The sequence below is a fragment of the Coturnix japonica genome, unplaced genomic scaffold, assembly GCF_054131305.1.
Source record: "Coturnix japonica strain WE unplaced genomic scaffold, WE-NBRP24 Scf054, whole genome shotgun sequence".
Classification (NCBI taxonomy): domain Eukaryota; kingdom Metazoa; phylum Chordata; class Aves; order Galliformes; family Phasianidae; genus Coturnix; species Coturnix japonica.
Genome location: NW_028188957.1, coordinates 613,184 through 627,717, shown reverse-complemented (window position 1 = coordinate 627,717; position 14,534 = coordinate 613,184). Strand labels below are relative to the sequence as shown.

General features: G+C 58.8%; 1 protein-coding gene across 1 annotated transcript in view; it reads right to left on the bottom strand.

Annotated features, from left to right (window-relative positions):
- The window catches only part of GRINA (glutamate ionotropic receptor NMDA type subunit associated protein 1), an 86,668-nt gene extending 82,783 nt beyond the window's left edge, over positions 1–3,885 (bottom strand). Inside the window, exons 1-3 of the mRNA XM_085533124.1 lie at positions 3,543–3,885; positions 2,370–2,482; positions 228–428 (exon numbers count right to left, since the gene is read on the bottom strand). Of these exons, the coding sequence (XP_085389250.1) occupies positions 228–428; positions 2,370–2,482; positions 3,543–3,870 (642 nt within the window). The 5' untranslated portion in view covers positions 3,871–3,885. The remainder of the gene's footprint in view (positions 1–227; positions 429–2,369; positions 2,483–3,542) is intronic.
- Between the last annotated feature and the right edge of the window lie 10,649 nt (positions 3,886–14,534).

Below are 14,534 nucleotides of genomic sequence, written 5' to 3'. Positions count from 1 at the left end.
TCACCCCCCATTGCCTTCTATTGCCCTCCATTGACCCCCACTGCTCCCCATTGCCTCCCATTGCCCCCCATCATTCCCTATGGCCCCCCACCAGTGCGACGATGTTCCATGGGTGCTTCCTGCGCAGGTCCCCGCAGCAGCTCCCATTGCCCCCCATTGACTTCTATTGCCCCCCACTGCCCCCCATTGCCTCCCATTGCCCCCCATCATTCCCTATAGCCCCCCACCAGTGCGACGATGTTCCATGGGTGCTTCCTGCGCAGGTCCCCGCAGCAGCTGAGCGCGATGAGGGACGCGAAGAAGACGCCGTAGGACACGTAGTAGGACCAGACGTGGCGCCGCACCAACGCACGGACCCCCCCCGAGAACGTGAAGGCGGCCACGAAACCAAACGTCACCAGCAGCTGCAGCGTCAGCACCGCAAACACCTGGGGGGGGCATAGAAATAGGGGGGGTAAGGGGGGTTAGAATGGGGGTTGGGGGGGGATGGGGTTGAGATAAGGGGGGGTTAGGGTGGGGGGGATAAGGGGGGTTGGGGGGTTGGAGTGAGGGTTGAGATAAGGGGGGTTTAGGATGGGGGGGGATAAGGGAGGGTTGGGATGGGGGGGGTTGAGATGAGGGGGGTTGGGGTGGGGGGGGTTGAGATAAGGGAGGTTTAGGATGGGGGAGGATAAGGGGGGTTGGGATGGGGGGGTTGAGATAAGGGGGATTTAGGATGAGGGGGATAAGGGGGGAAGATAAGGGGGGGATGGGATGGGGTTGAGATAAGGGGGGGTTTAGGATGGGGGGGGATAAGGGGGGGTGGGATGGGGGGGTTGAGATAAGGGGGGTTAGGCTGGGGGGGGATAAGGGGGGGTTGGGATAAGGGGGGTTTAGGATGGGGGGGATAAGGGGGGGTTGGGATAAGGGGGGTTTAGGATGGGGGGGATAAGGGGGGTTTAGGATGGGGGGGATAAGGGGGGTTGGGATGGTGGGGAGATAAGGGGGGTTGGGATGGGGGGGGTTGAGATAAGGGGGGGTTTAGGATGGGGGGGATAAGGGGGGATAGGGTGGGGGGGTTGGGATGGGGGGGTTGAGATAAGGGGCGTTTAGGATGAGGGGGATAAGGGGGGGACATAAGGGGGGGTTGGGATAAGGGGGGTGGGATAAGGGGGTTTAGGATGGGGGGGAGATAAGGGGGGGTTGGGATGGGGGGGGGTAAGGGGGGAGATAAGGGGGGGTTGGGATGGGAGGGTGTTGAGATAAGAGGGGGTTTAAGATGGGGGAGGATAAGGGGGTTGGGATGGGGGGAAGGGGTTGAGATAAGGGGGTTTAGGATGGGGGGGATGGGGTTGAGATAAGGGGGTTTAGGATGGGGGGAGGTGGGGGGGGTTGAGGTGGGGGGGGTTGAGATAAGGTGGTTTTAGGATGGGGGTGGATAAGGGGGGGTGAGATAAGGGGGTTTAGGATGGGGGAGGATAAGTGGGGTTGAGATAAGGGGAGCTTAGGATGGGGTGGAGATTAAGGGGGTTGGGATGGGGGGGCTTGAGATAAGGAGGGTTTAGGATTGGGGAGGATAAGTGGGGTTGAGATAAGGGGGGTTTAGGATGGGGGGGGATAAGGGGGGCTGGGATGAGGGTTGAGAAAAGGGGGTTTTAGGATGGGGGGGAAGATAAGGGGGGTTGGGATGGGGTGTTGAGATAAGGGGGGTTAGGATGGGGGGAGGTTGGGGGGGGTATAAGGGGGGTTGGGATGGTGGGGAGATAAGGGGGGGTTGGGATCGGGGGGGTTGAGATAAGGGGGGTTGGGGTGGGGGGGGTTGAGATAAGGGAGGTTTAGGATGGGGGAGGATAAGGGGGGTTGGGATGGGGGGGTTGAGATAAGGGGGGTTGGAGTGAGGGTTGAGATAAGGGGGTTTAGGATGGGGGGGCATAAGGGGGGGTTGGGATGGGGGGGGTTGAGATAAGGGGGATTGGGGTGGGTGTCCCATGTTGGGTGGGGGTCCCATATTGGGGGCGTCCCATATTGGGTGGGGGTCCCATATTGGGTGGGGGTCCCATATTGGTGGGGGTCCCCACATTGGGTGGGGGTCCCATATTGGGTGGGGGTCCCACATTGGGTGGGGGTCCCATATTGGGGGGGGTCCCATATTGGTGGGGTTCCCACATTGGGTGGGGGTCCCATGTTGGGTGGGGGTCCCATATTGGGTGGCGGTCCCATATTGGGGGGGGGTCCAATAGTGGTGATGGGTGGGGGTCCCATGTTGGGTGGGGGTCCCATATTGGGGGGGGTCCCATGTTGGGTGGGGGTCCCATATTGGGGGGGGGTCCCATGTTGGGGGGGGGGTCCCATATTGGGTGGGGGTCCCATATTGGGGGGGTCCCCCTGACCTTCCTGACGAAGGCCTGCCGCACGCTGCGATCGTCCCACGGCGCCGTGGGAAAATCCTGCGGCTCGTAGTAGGACGGCGGCCCCTCCTCGTGGTACGCGCTGTGCAGGGGGGCTGCAGGGGGGGCATGGGGGAGACCCCATCCCATAACACCATAACCCCATAACCCCATAACACCCCATAACCCCATAACCCTGTGCGCTGTGCAGGGGGGCTGCAGGGGGGCATGGGGGAGACCCCACCCCATAACACCATAACGCCCCCACCCCATAACACCATAACACCATAACACCATAACACCCCCACCCCATAACCCCATAACCCCATAACACCAAACACCCCATAACCCCATAACACCCCATAACAGCCCATAACACCATAACAGCCATAACACCATAACACCCCATAACCCCATAACACCCCATAACAGCCCATAACACCCCCACCCCATAACCCCATAACACCCCATAACCCCCATAACACCCCATAACCCCATAACACCCCATAACCCCATAACCCCATATAACCCCATAACACCCCATAACCCCATAACACCCCATAACCCCCATAAGACCCCATAACACCCCATAACACCCATAACCCCATAACACCCCATAACACCATAACGCCCCATAACACCATAATGCCCCATAACCCCATAACCCCATAACACCCCATAACCCCATAACCCCATAACACCCCATAACACCCCATAACGCCATAACCCCCATAACACCCCATAACCCCATAACACCCCATAACCCCATAACACCCCCACCCTATAACCCCCCATAACACCCCATAACCCATAACACCCCCACCCCATAACCCCTGTAACCCCATAACCCCCCACCCCATAACCCCTATAACCCCCCACCCCATAATCCCTGTAACCCCATAACCCCCATAACCCCTGTAACCCCATAACCCCCCACCCCATAACCCCATAACCCCTATAACCCCATAACCCCCCACCCCATAACCCCATAACCCCTATAACACCATAACCCCCCACCCCATAACCCCCCCCACCCCATAACCCCCATAACCCCCCACCCCATAACCCCCATAACCCCATAACACCCCGCACCCCATAACCCCTATAACACCCCATAGCCCCTCCCACCCCCCGCCCCATAACCCCCCCCGCCCCACACCCCGCCCCATAACTCACAGTGCTGCTCTCCGGGCACCATGGGATGTGGTTGCGCATATGGGGGCTGCGCGAAGGGTCCTTGTGGGTACGGCCCGGGGGGGGGGTACGGCCCCATAGATGGGGGGGGGTACGACCCCATAGATGGGGGGGGATACGGCCCCATAGATGGGGGGGGGTACGACCCCATAGTGGGGGGGGGGTACGGCCCCACAGCCGTGGGGGGAGGGGGGGGGTAGGGAACGAAGCCGGGGGGGGGAGGGGCGGGGTAGGGGGGGGCGTAGGGGGCGGGGGGGGGGACGGGGGGGGGGGCGTCAGATTGAACCAGGAAACTCTTCTCGTGGGACATGGCGCCTGTAGGGGGAGATTGATACGGGGTTACCCCATAACAACCCCATAACACCCCATAACAACCCCATAACCCCATAACAACCCCATAACACCCCATAACAACCCCCACCCCATAACAACCCCATAACACCCCATAACCCCCATAACGCCCCATAACACCCCATAACCCCATAACACCCCATAACACCCCATAACCCCCATAACGCCCTATAACCCCATAACACCCCATAACCCCATAACAACCCCCACCCCATAACCCCATAACACCCCATAACCCCCATAACCCCATAACCCCATAACAACCCCCACCCCATAACCCCATAACAACCCCCACCCCATAACAACCCCATAACACCCCATAACCCCCATAACGCCCCATAACACCCCATAACCCCATAACACCCCATAACCCCATAACACCCCATAACCCCCATAACCCCATAACACCCCATAACCCCATAACACCCCATAACCCCCATAACCCCATAACACCCCATAACCCCATAACAACCCCCACAACAACCCCATAACCCCATAACACCCCATAACCCCATAACAACCCCCACCCCATAACCCCATAACACCCCATAACCCCATAACACCCCATAACCCCATAACACCCCATAACCCCATAACGCCCCATAACCCCATAACGCCCCATAACCCCATAACCCCATAACAACCCCCACCCCATAACCCCATAACAACCCCATAACCCCATAACCCCCATAACCCCCATAACCCCATAACAACCCATAACCCCATAACCCCATAACGCCCCATAACCCCATAACAACCCCATAACCCCATAACAACCCCATAACCCCATAACCCCATAACAACCCCATAACCCCATAACAACCCCATAACCCCATAACCCCATAACAACCCCCACCCCATAACCCCATAACCCCCATAACCCCATAACGCCCCATAACAACCCCCACCCCATAACCCCATAACACCCCATAACCCCATAACACCCCATAACCCCATAACAACCCCCACCCCATAACACCCCATAACACCCCATAACAACCCCCACCCCATAACACCCCATAACCCCATAACCCCCATAACCCCATAACCCCATAACAACCCCCATAACCCCATAACACCCCATAACCCCATAACACCCCCCACCCCATAACCCCATAACCCCATAACACCCCATAACCCACCCAGCCCCACAGAGACCCACCCTGCCCCACAGAGACCCACCCGGCCCCACAGAGACCCACCCGGCCCCATAGACACCCACCCGGCCCCATAGAGACCCACCCTGCCCCATAGAGACCCACCCTGCCCCACAGAGACCTACCCGGCCCCACAGAGACCCACCCGGCCCCATAGAGACCCACTCGGCCCCATAGAGAACTACCAAGCCACACAGACACCCACCCAGGCCCATAGAGACCCACCCGGCCCCACAGACACGCACCCGGCCCCATAGACACCCACCTGGCCCCATAGAGAACTACCAAGCCACACAGACACCCACCCGGCCCCATAGACACCCACCTGGCCCCATAGAGACCCACCCGGCCCCACAGAGACCTACCCGCCCCATAGAGACCCACCCGGCCCCATAGAGACCCACTCGGCCCCATAGAGAACTACCAAGCCACACAGACACCCACCCAGGCCCATAGAGACCCACCCGGCCCCATAGACACCCACCTGGCCCCATAGAGAACTACCAAGCCACACAGACACCCACCCGGCCCCATAGAGACCCACCCGGCCCCACAGAGACCCACCTGGCCCCATAGAGACACACCCGGCCCCATAGAGACCCACCCGGCCCCACAGAGCCCCAGAGAGCCCACAGACACCCACTGAGACCCACAGATCACTACAGAACCCCACAGAGATCGTTATGGCCCCATAACACCCAGAGAGATCCATAGAGACCCACACGATCCCATAGGGAACCACAGAACCCCACACAGCCCCATAGGGCCCCACACAGCCCCATATGGCCCCATAGAGTCCCATAGAACCCCATAGGGACCACAGACACACACAGGGCCCCACAGAAACACACACAGCCCCATAGAGCCCTATAGAGTCCCATAAAGACCCATAGAGACTCACACGGCCCTACAGAGACCCATAGGGAACCACAGAGCCCCATACGACCCCATAGAGTGCTATGGAGCCCCACAGTGCCCCACAGAAACACTTATGGCCCTATAGAGCCCCATAAAGACCCATAGAGACTCACACGACCCTACAGAACCCCATAGAGCCTCATACGACCCCATAGAGTGCTATGGAGCCCCACAGAAACACTTATGGCCCTATAGAGCCCCATAGAGACTCACACGGCCCTACAGAGCCCCACAGAGCCCCATATGACCCCATAGGATACTATGGAGCCCCACAGAGCCCCATAGAAACACGCACGGCCCCATAGAGCCCCATAAAAGACCCAGAGAGACTCACACGGCCCTACAGAGCCCCATAGAGCCCCATATGACCCCATAGGATACTATGGAGCCCCATAGAGCCCCATAGAAACATGCACGGCCCTATAGAGCCCCATAAAAGACCCATAGAGACTCACACGGCCCTACAGAGCCCCATAGAGCCCCATATGACCCCATAGGATACTATGGAGCCCCACAGAGCCCCATAGAAACACGCACGGCCCCATAGAGCCCCATAAAGACCCATAGAGACTCACACGGCCCTACAGAGCCCCATAGAGACTCATACAACCCCATAGAGTGCTATGGAGCCCCACAGAAACACTTATGGCCCTATAGAGCCCCATAGAGACTCATGCGGCCCTACAGAGCCCCATAGAGCCCCATATGACCCCATAGGATACTATGGAGCCCCACAGAGCCCCATAGAAACATGCACGGCCCCATAGAGCCCCATAAAAGACTCATAGAGACTCATGCGGCCCTACAGAGCCCCATAGAGCCCCATACGACCCCATAGAGTGCTATGGAGCCCCACAGTGCCCCACAGAAACACATACGGCCCTATAGAGCCCTACATAGCCCCATAAAGACCCATACAGATTCACATGGCCCTACAGAACCCCATAGAGCCCCATATGACACCATAGGATACTATGGAGCCCCACAGAGCCCCACAGAAACACTTATGGCCCTATAGAGCCCCATAAAGACCCACAGAGACTCACACGGCCCTACAGAGCCCCATAGAGCCCCATATGACCCCATAGGATACTATGGAGCCCCACAGAGCCCCATAGAAACACGCACGGCCCCATAGAGCCCTATAAAAGACCCACAGAGATCCATAGAGACCCATGTGATCCCATAGGGAACCACAGAACCCCACACAGCCCCATAGGGCCCCACACAGCCCCACATGGCCCCATAGAGATCCATTCTGGCCCACAGAGTCCCATAGGAACCTACAGAACCCCAAAGAACCCCATATGGCTCCATAGAGTCCCACAGAACCCCATAGGGACCACAGACACACACAGGGCCCCATAGAAACACACACAGCCCCATAGAGCCCTATAGAGTCCCATAAAGACCCATAGGGACTCACACGGCCCTACAGAGCCCCATAGAGCCTCATACGACCCCATAGAGTGCTATGGAGCCCCACAGTGCCCCACAGAAACACTTATGGCCCTATAGAGTCCCATAAAGACCCATAGAGACTCACACGGCCCTACAGAGCCCCATAGGGCCTCACAGAGCCCCATACGACCCCATAGAGTGCTATGGAGCCCCACAGAAACACACGTCCCTATAGAGCCCCATAAAGACCCATAGAGACTCATGCGGCCCTACAGAGCCCCATAGAGCCCAATATGACCCCATAGGATACTATGGAGCCCCACAGAGCCCCATAGAAACACGCACGGCCCCATAGAGCCCCATAAAGACCCACAGAGACTCACGCGGCCCTACAGAGCCCCATAGAGACCCATACGACCCCATAGAGTGCTATGGAGCCCCACAGAAACACACGTCCCTATAGAGCCCCATAAAGACCCATAGAGACTCATGCGGCCCTACAGAACCCCATAGAGCCCCATATGACCCCATAGAGTGCTATGGAGCCCCATAGAAACACTTATGGCCCTATAGAGCCCCATAAAGACCCATAGAGACTCATGTGGCCCTACAGAGCCCCATAGAGCCCCATATGACCCCATAGGATACTATGGAGCCCCACAGAGCCCCATAGAAACACTTATGGCCCTATAGAGCCCAATAAAGACCCATAGAGACTCACACGGCCCTACAGAGCCCCATAGAGCCCCATATGACCCCATAGGATACTATGGAGCCCCACAGAGCCCCATAGAAACATGCACGGCCCCATAGAGCCCCATAAAAGACCCACAGAGACTCATGCGGCCCTACAGAGCCCCATAGAGACTCATACAACCCCATAGAGTGCTATGGAGCCCCACAGTGCCCCACTAAAACACATACGGCCCTATAGAGCCCCATAGAGCCCCATATGGGCCCATAGAGCCCCATATGGGCCCACAGAGTCCTATAGAGACCCATAGGGCCCCATTGATCCCCATAAGGCCCCATAGGGACCCACACAGCCCTATAGGGCCTCACATGGCACCACAGGACCCCACTGATTCTTAAAGAGCCTCAACAAACCCCAGAGGGCCCCACAGCGCCCCATAGATCCCACAAAGACCCACAGAGACCCACAGAGCCTCACGCCACCAAGGACGGCCCCACTGAGCCCCACGTGGCCCATTCCTCCCTATAGGGCCCCACCCAGCCCCATAGAAACCCACAGGGCCCCACTGAGCCCCATAGAAACCCACATGGCCCCATAGAAACCCACATGGCCCCATAGAAACCCACTGGGCCCCACTGAGACCCTCAGAACCCCATAGGGCCCCACTGAGCCCCACAGAAACCCACAGGGCCCCACAGAAACCCATAGCGCCCCATAGAAACCCACAGGGCCCCACAGTACCCCATAGAAACCCACAGGGCCCCCATTGAGCCCCATAGAAACCCGCAGGGCCCCACTGAGCCCCACAGAAACCCACTGAGCCCCACAGAAACCCACTGAGCCCCACAGAAACCCACTGAGCCCCACAGAAACCCACATGGCCCCATAGAAACCCACAGGGCCCCCACTGAGCCCCACAGAGCCCCACAGAAACCCATAGCGACCCATAGAAACCTACAGGGCTCCACTGAGCCCCACAGAAACCCACCCAGCCCCATAGAAACCCGCAGGACCCCACTGAGCCCCACAGAAACCCACATGGCCCCATAGAAACCCACAGGGCCCCACTGAGACCCACAGAAACCCACATGGCCCCATAGAAACCCACAGGGCCCCCACTGAACCCCATAGAAACCCACAGGGCCCCACTGAGACCCACAGAAACCCACATGGCCCCATAGAAACCCATCCAGCCCCACTGAGCCCCATAGAAACCCACAACGCCCCATAGAAACCCACAGAGCCCCACTGAGACCCATAGAAAATCCATAGGGGCCCACAGAAACCCACAGGGCCATGCTGAGCCCCACAGAAACCCATTGAGCCCCACAGAAACCCAAATGGCCCCACAGAAACCCACAGGGCCCCATAGAAACCCACAGGGCCCCCACTGAGCCCCACAGAACCCCATAGGGCTCTACAGAGCCCCGCAGAAACCCATAGCACCCCATAGAAACCCACAGGGCTCCACTGAGCCCCACAGAAACCCACATGGCCCCATAGAAACCCACTGGGCCCCACTGAGACCCACAGAACCCCATAGGGCCCCACCCAGCCCCATAGAAACCCACAGGGCCCCACTGAGCCCCACAGAAACCCACATGGCCCCATAGAAACACACAGGGCCCCACAGTACCCCATAGAAACCCACAGGGCCCCCATTGAGCCCCATAGAAACCCGCAGGGCCCCACTGAGCCCCACAGAAACCCACTGAGCCCCACAGAAACCCACATGGCCCCATAGAAACCCGCAGGGCCCCATAGAAACCCGCAGGGCCCCATAGAAACCCGCAGGGGCCCCACTGAGCCCCACAGAGCCCCACAGAAACCCATAGCGACCCATAGAAACCTACAGGGCTCCACTGAGCCCCACAGAAACCCACCCAGCCCCATAGAAACCCATCCAGCCCCACTGAGCCCCATAGAAACCCACAACGCCCCATAGAAACCCACAGGGCCCCACTGAGACCCACAGAAACCCTATAGGGCCCCACAGAAACACTCAGGGCCCCACTGAGCCCCACAGAACCCCATAGGGCCCCACTAAGCCCCACAGAAACCCATAGCGCCCCATAGAAACCCACAGGGCTCCACTGAGCCCCACAGAAACCCACATGGCCCCATAGAAACCCACCCAGCCCCACTGAGCCCCATAGAAACCCACAACGCCCCATAGAAACCCACAGGGCCCCATAGAAACCCACAGGGCCCCACAGGACCCCACAGTACACCATAGAAACCCACAGGGCCCCCATTGAGCCCCATAGAAACCCGCAGGGCCCCACTGAGCCCCACAGAAACCCACATGGCCCCATAGAAACCCGCAGGGCCCCACTGAGCCCCACAGAACCCCACATGGCCTCATAGAAACCCATCCAGCCCCACTGAGCCCCATAGAAACCCACAACGCCCCATAGAAACCCACAGGGCCCCACTGAGCCCCACAGAAACCCACATGGCCCCATAGAAACCCACAGGGCCGCACAGGGCCCCACAGTACCCCATAGAAACCCACAGGGCCCCCATTGATCCCCATAGAAACCTGCAGGGCCCCACTGAGCCCCACAGAAACCCACTGAGCCCCACAGAAACCCGCAGGGCCCCCACTGAGCCCCACAGAGCCCCGCAGAAACCCATAGCGACCCATAGAAACCTACAGGGCTCCACTGAGCCCCACAGAAACCCACATGGCCCCATAGAAACCCACAGGGCCCCCACTGAGCCCCACAGAAACCCACATGGCCCCACAGAAACCCATCCAGCCCCACTGAGCCCCATAGAAACTCACAACGCCCCATAGAAACCCACAGAGCCCCACTGAGACCCATAGAAAATCCATAGGGGCCCACAGAAACCCACAGGGCCCCACTGAGACCCACAGAAACCCATTGAGCCCCACAGAAACCCAAATGGCCCCACAGAAACCCACAGGGCCCCATAGAAACCCACAGGGCCCCCACTGAGCCCCACAGAAACCCACATGGCCCCATAGAAACCCACGGGGCCCCACTGAGCCCCACAGAAACCCACATGGCCCCATAGAAACCCACAGGGCCCCACAGGACCCCACAGTACCCCATAGAAACCCACAGGGCCCCACTGAGCCCCACAGAAACCCACAGGGCCCCTATTGAGCCCCATAGAAACCCGCAGGGCCCCCATTGAGCCCCATAGAAACCCACAGGGCCCCACTGAGACCCACAGAAACCCACTGAGCCCCACAGAAACCCACATGGCCCCATAGAAACCCACAGGGCCCCATAGAAACCCACAGGGCCCCACTGAGTCCCATAGAAACCCATAGCGCCCCATAGAAACCCACAGGGCCCCACTGAGCCCCATAGAAACCCACAGGGCCCCCCAGCACCCTCCAGCGCGGCCCAACAGCGCCCCCTAGTGGTGACACGTCCTGCCCCACATCCGACCCCACACAACCCCATAACCACGGCCCCCCAGCACCCCACAGCGCCCCATAACTGCACCCCATCAGCGCAGCCCCTACCTTAAACCCCACAGACCCCATAGCATCCTTCCGCACGGCCCCACATCCCACACACAGCCCCATATCCTGCCCCACATCCCACCATACACAGCCCCATATCCTGCCCCACATCCCACCCCACACAGCCCCATATCCTGCCCCACATCCCACCCCACACAGCTCCACATCCAACCCCACATCTCATCCTGCACAGCCCCACACCCCACCCTATACAGCCCCATATCCCGCCCCATATCCCACCCTATACAGCCCCATATCCCGCCCCATATCCCACCCTATACAGCCCTACATCCTGCCCCATATCCCACCCTATACAGCCCCATATCCCACCCCATATCCCACCCTATACAGCCCCATATCCCACCCTATACAGCCCCACATCCCGCCCCATATCCCACCCCATAACCCACCCTATACAGCCCCATATCCCACCCCATATCCCACCCTATATCCCACCCCATACAGCCCCACATCCTGCCCCATATCCCACCCTATACAGCCCCATATCCCGCCCCATATCCCACCCTATACAGCCCCATATCCACCCCATATCCCACCCTATCCAGCCCCATATCCCACCCCATATCTCACCCTATACAGCCCCACATCCTGCCCCACATCCCGCCCCATATCCCACCCTATACGGCCCTACATCCCGCCCCATATCCCACCCTATCCAGCCCCATATCCGCCCCATATCCCACCCTATACAGCCCCACATCGCGCCCCATATCCCACCCTATACAGCCCCATATCCCACCCCATATCCCACCCCATATCCCACCCTATACAGCCCTACATCCTGCCCCATATCCCACCCTATACAGCCACATATTCCGCCCCATATCCCACCCTATACAGCCCCACATCCCACCCCATATCCCACCCTATACAGCCCCACATCCTGCCCCATATCCCACCCCATATCCCACCCTATACAGCCCTACATCCTGCCCCATATCCCACCCTATACAGCCACATATTCCGCCCCATATCCCACCCTATACAGCCCCACATCCCACCCCATATCCCACCCTATACAGCCCCACATCCCGCCCCATATCCCACCCTATACAGCCCCACATCCCGCCCCATATCCCACCCTATACAGCCCCATATCCCGCCCCATATCCCACCCTATACAGCCCCATATCCCACCCCATATCCCACCCTATACAGCCCCACATCCCGCCCCATAACCCACCCATTAACCCACCCTATACAGCCCCATATCCCGCCCCATATCCCACCCTATACAGCCCCATATCCCACCCCATATCCCACCCCATACAGCCCCACATCCTGTCCCATATCCCACCCTATACAGCCCTACATCCCGCCCCATATCCCACCCTATACAGCCCCACATCCTGCCCCATATCCCACCCTATACAGCCCCACATCCCGCCCCATATCCCACCCTATACAGCCCTACATCCTGCCCCATATCCCACCCCATATCCCACCCTATACAGCCCCAAATCCCACCCCATATCCCACCCTATACAGCCCTACATCCTGCCCCATATCCCACCCTATACAGCCCCATATCCCACCCCATATCCCACCCTATACAGCCCCACATCCTGCCCCATATCCCACCCCATATCCCACCCTATACAGCCCCACATCCTGCCCCATATCCCACCCCATATCCCACCCTATACAGCCCCACATCCCGCCCCATATCCCACCCCATATCCCACCCTATACAGCCCCACATCCCGCCCCACATCTCACCCCACACAGCCCCGCATCCAACCCCACATCTCATCCTGCACAGCCCCACACCCCACCCTATACAGCCCCACATCCCGCCCCATATCCCACCCTATACAGCCCCACATCCCGCCCCATATCCCACCCTATACAGCCCCACATCCCGCCCCATATCCCACCCTATACAGCCCCATATCCCACCCTATATCCCACCCTATACAGCCCCACATCCTGCCCCATATCCCACCCTATACAGCCCCACATCCCGCCCCACATCCCACCCCACACAGCCCCACATCCTGCCCCATATCCCACCCTATACAGCCCCATATCCCGCCCCATATCCCACCCTATACAGCCCTACATCCTGCCCCATCATCAGAACCCCATTGGCATCCCACATCTCCTCTCATGTTCCACCCCACAACCCACCCCACATCCACCCCATAGCACAGCCCCATAGTGCTCCTTCATCCATCAATCCTATAGGGCACCCCCATAGCACAGCCCCATAGCGGCCCTTCATTCATTGATCCCATAGCACAGCCCCATAGCAGCCCTTCATTCACTGATCCCATAGCACAGCCCCATAGCACAGCCCCATAGCAGCCCTTCATTCATCGATCCTATAGGGCAGCCCCATAGCACAGCCCCATAGTGCTCCTTCATTCACTGATCCCATAGCACAGCCCCATAGCACAGCCCAATAGCGGCCCAGCCCCATAGCACAGCCCCATAGCGGCCCTTCATTCATTGATCCCATAGCACAGCCCCATAGCAGCCCTTCATTCATCAATCCTATAGCACAGCCCCATAGCAGCCCTTCATTCATCAATCCTATAGGGCAGCCCCATAGCACAGCCCCATAGCAGCCCTTCAATCATTGATCCCATAGCACAGCCCCATAGCAGCCCTTCATTCATCGGCCCCATAGCACAGCCCCATAGCAGCCCTTCATTCATCAATCCTATAGGGCAGCCCCATAGCACAGCCCCATAGTGCTCCTTCATTCACTGATCCCATAGCACAGCCCCATAGCAGCCCTTTATTCATCAATCCCATAATACAGCCCCATAGCACAGCCCCATAGAGGCCCTTCATTCATCAATCCCATAGCACAGCCCCATAGCAGCCCTTCATTCATTGATCCCATAGCACAGCCCCATAACACAGCCCCATAGCACAGCCCCATAGAGGCCCTTCATTCATCAATCCCATAGCGCAGCCCCATA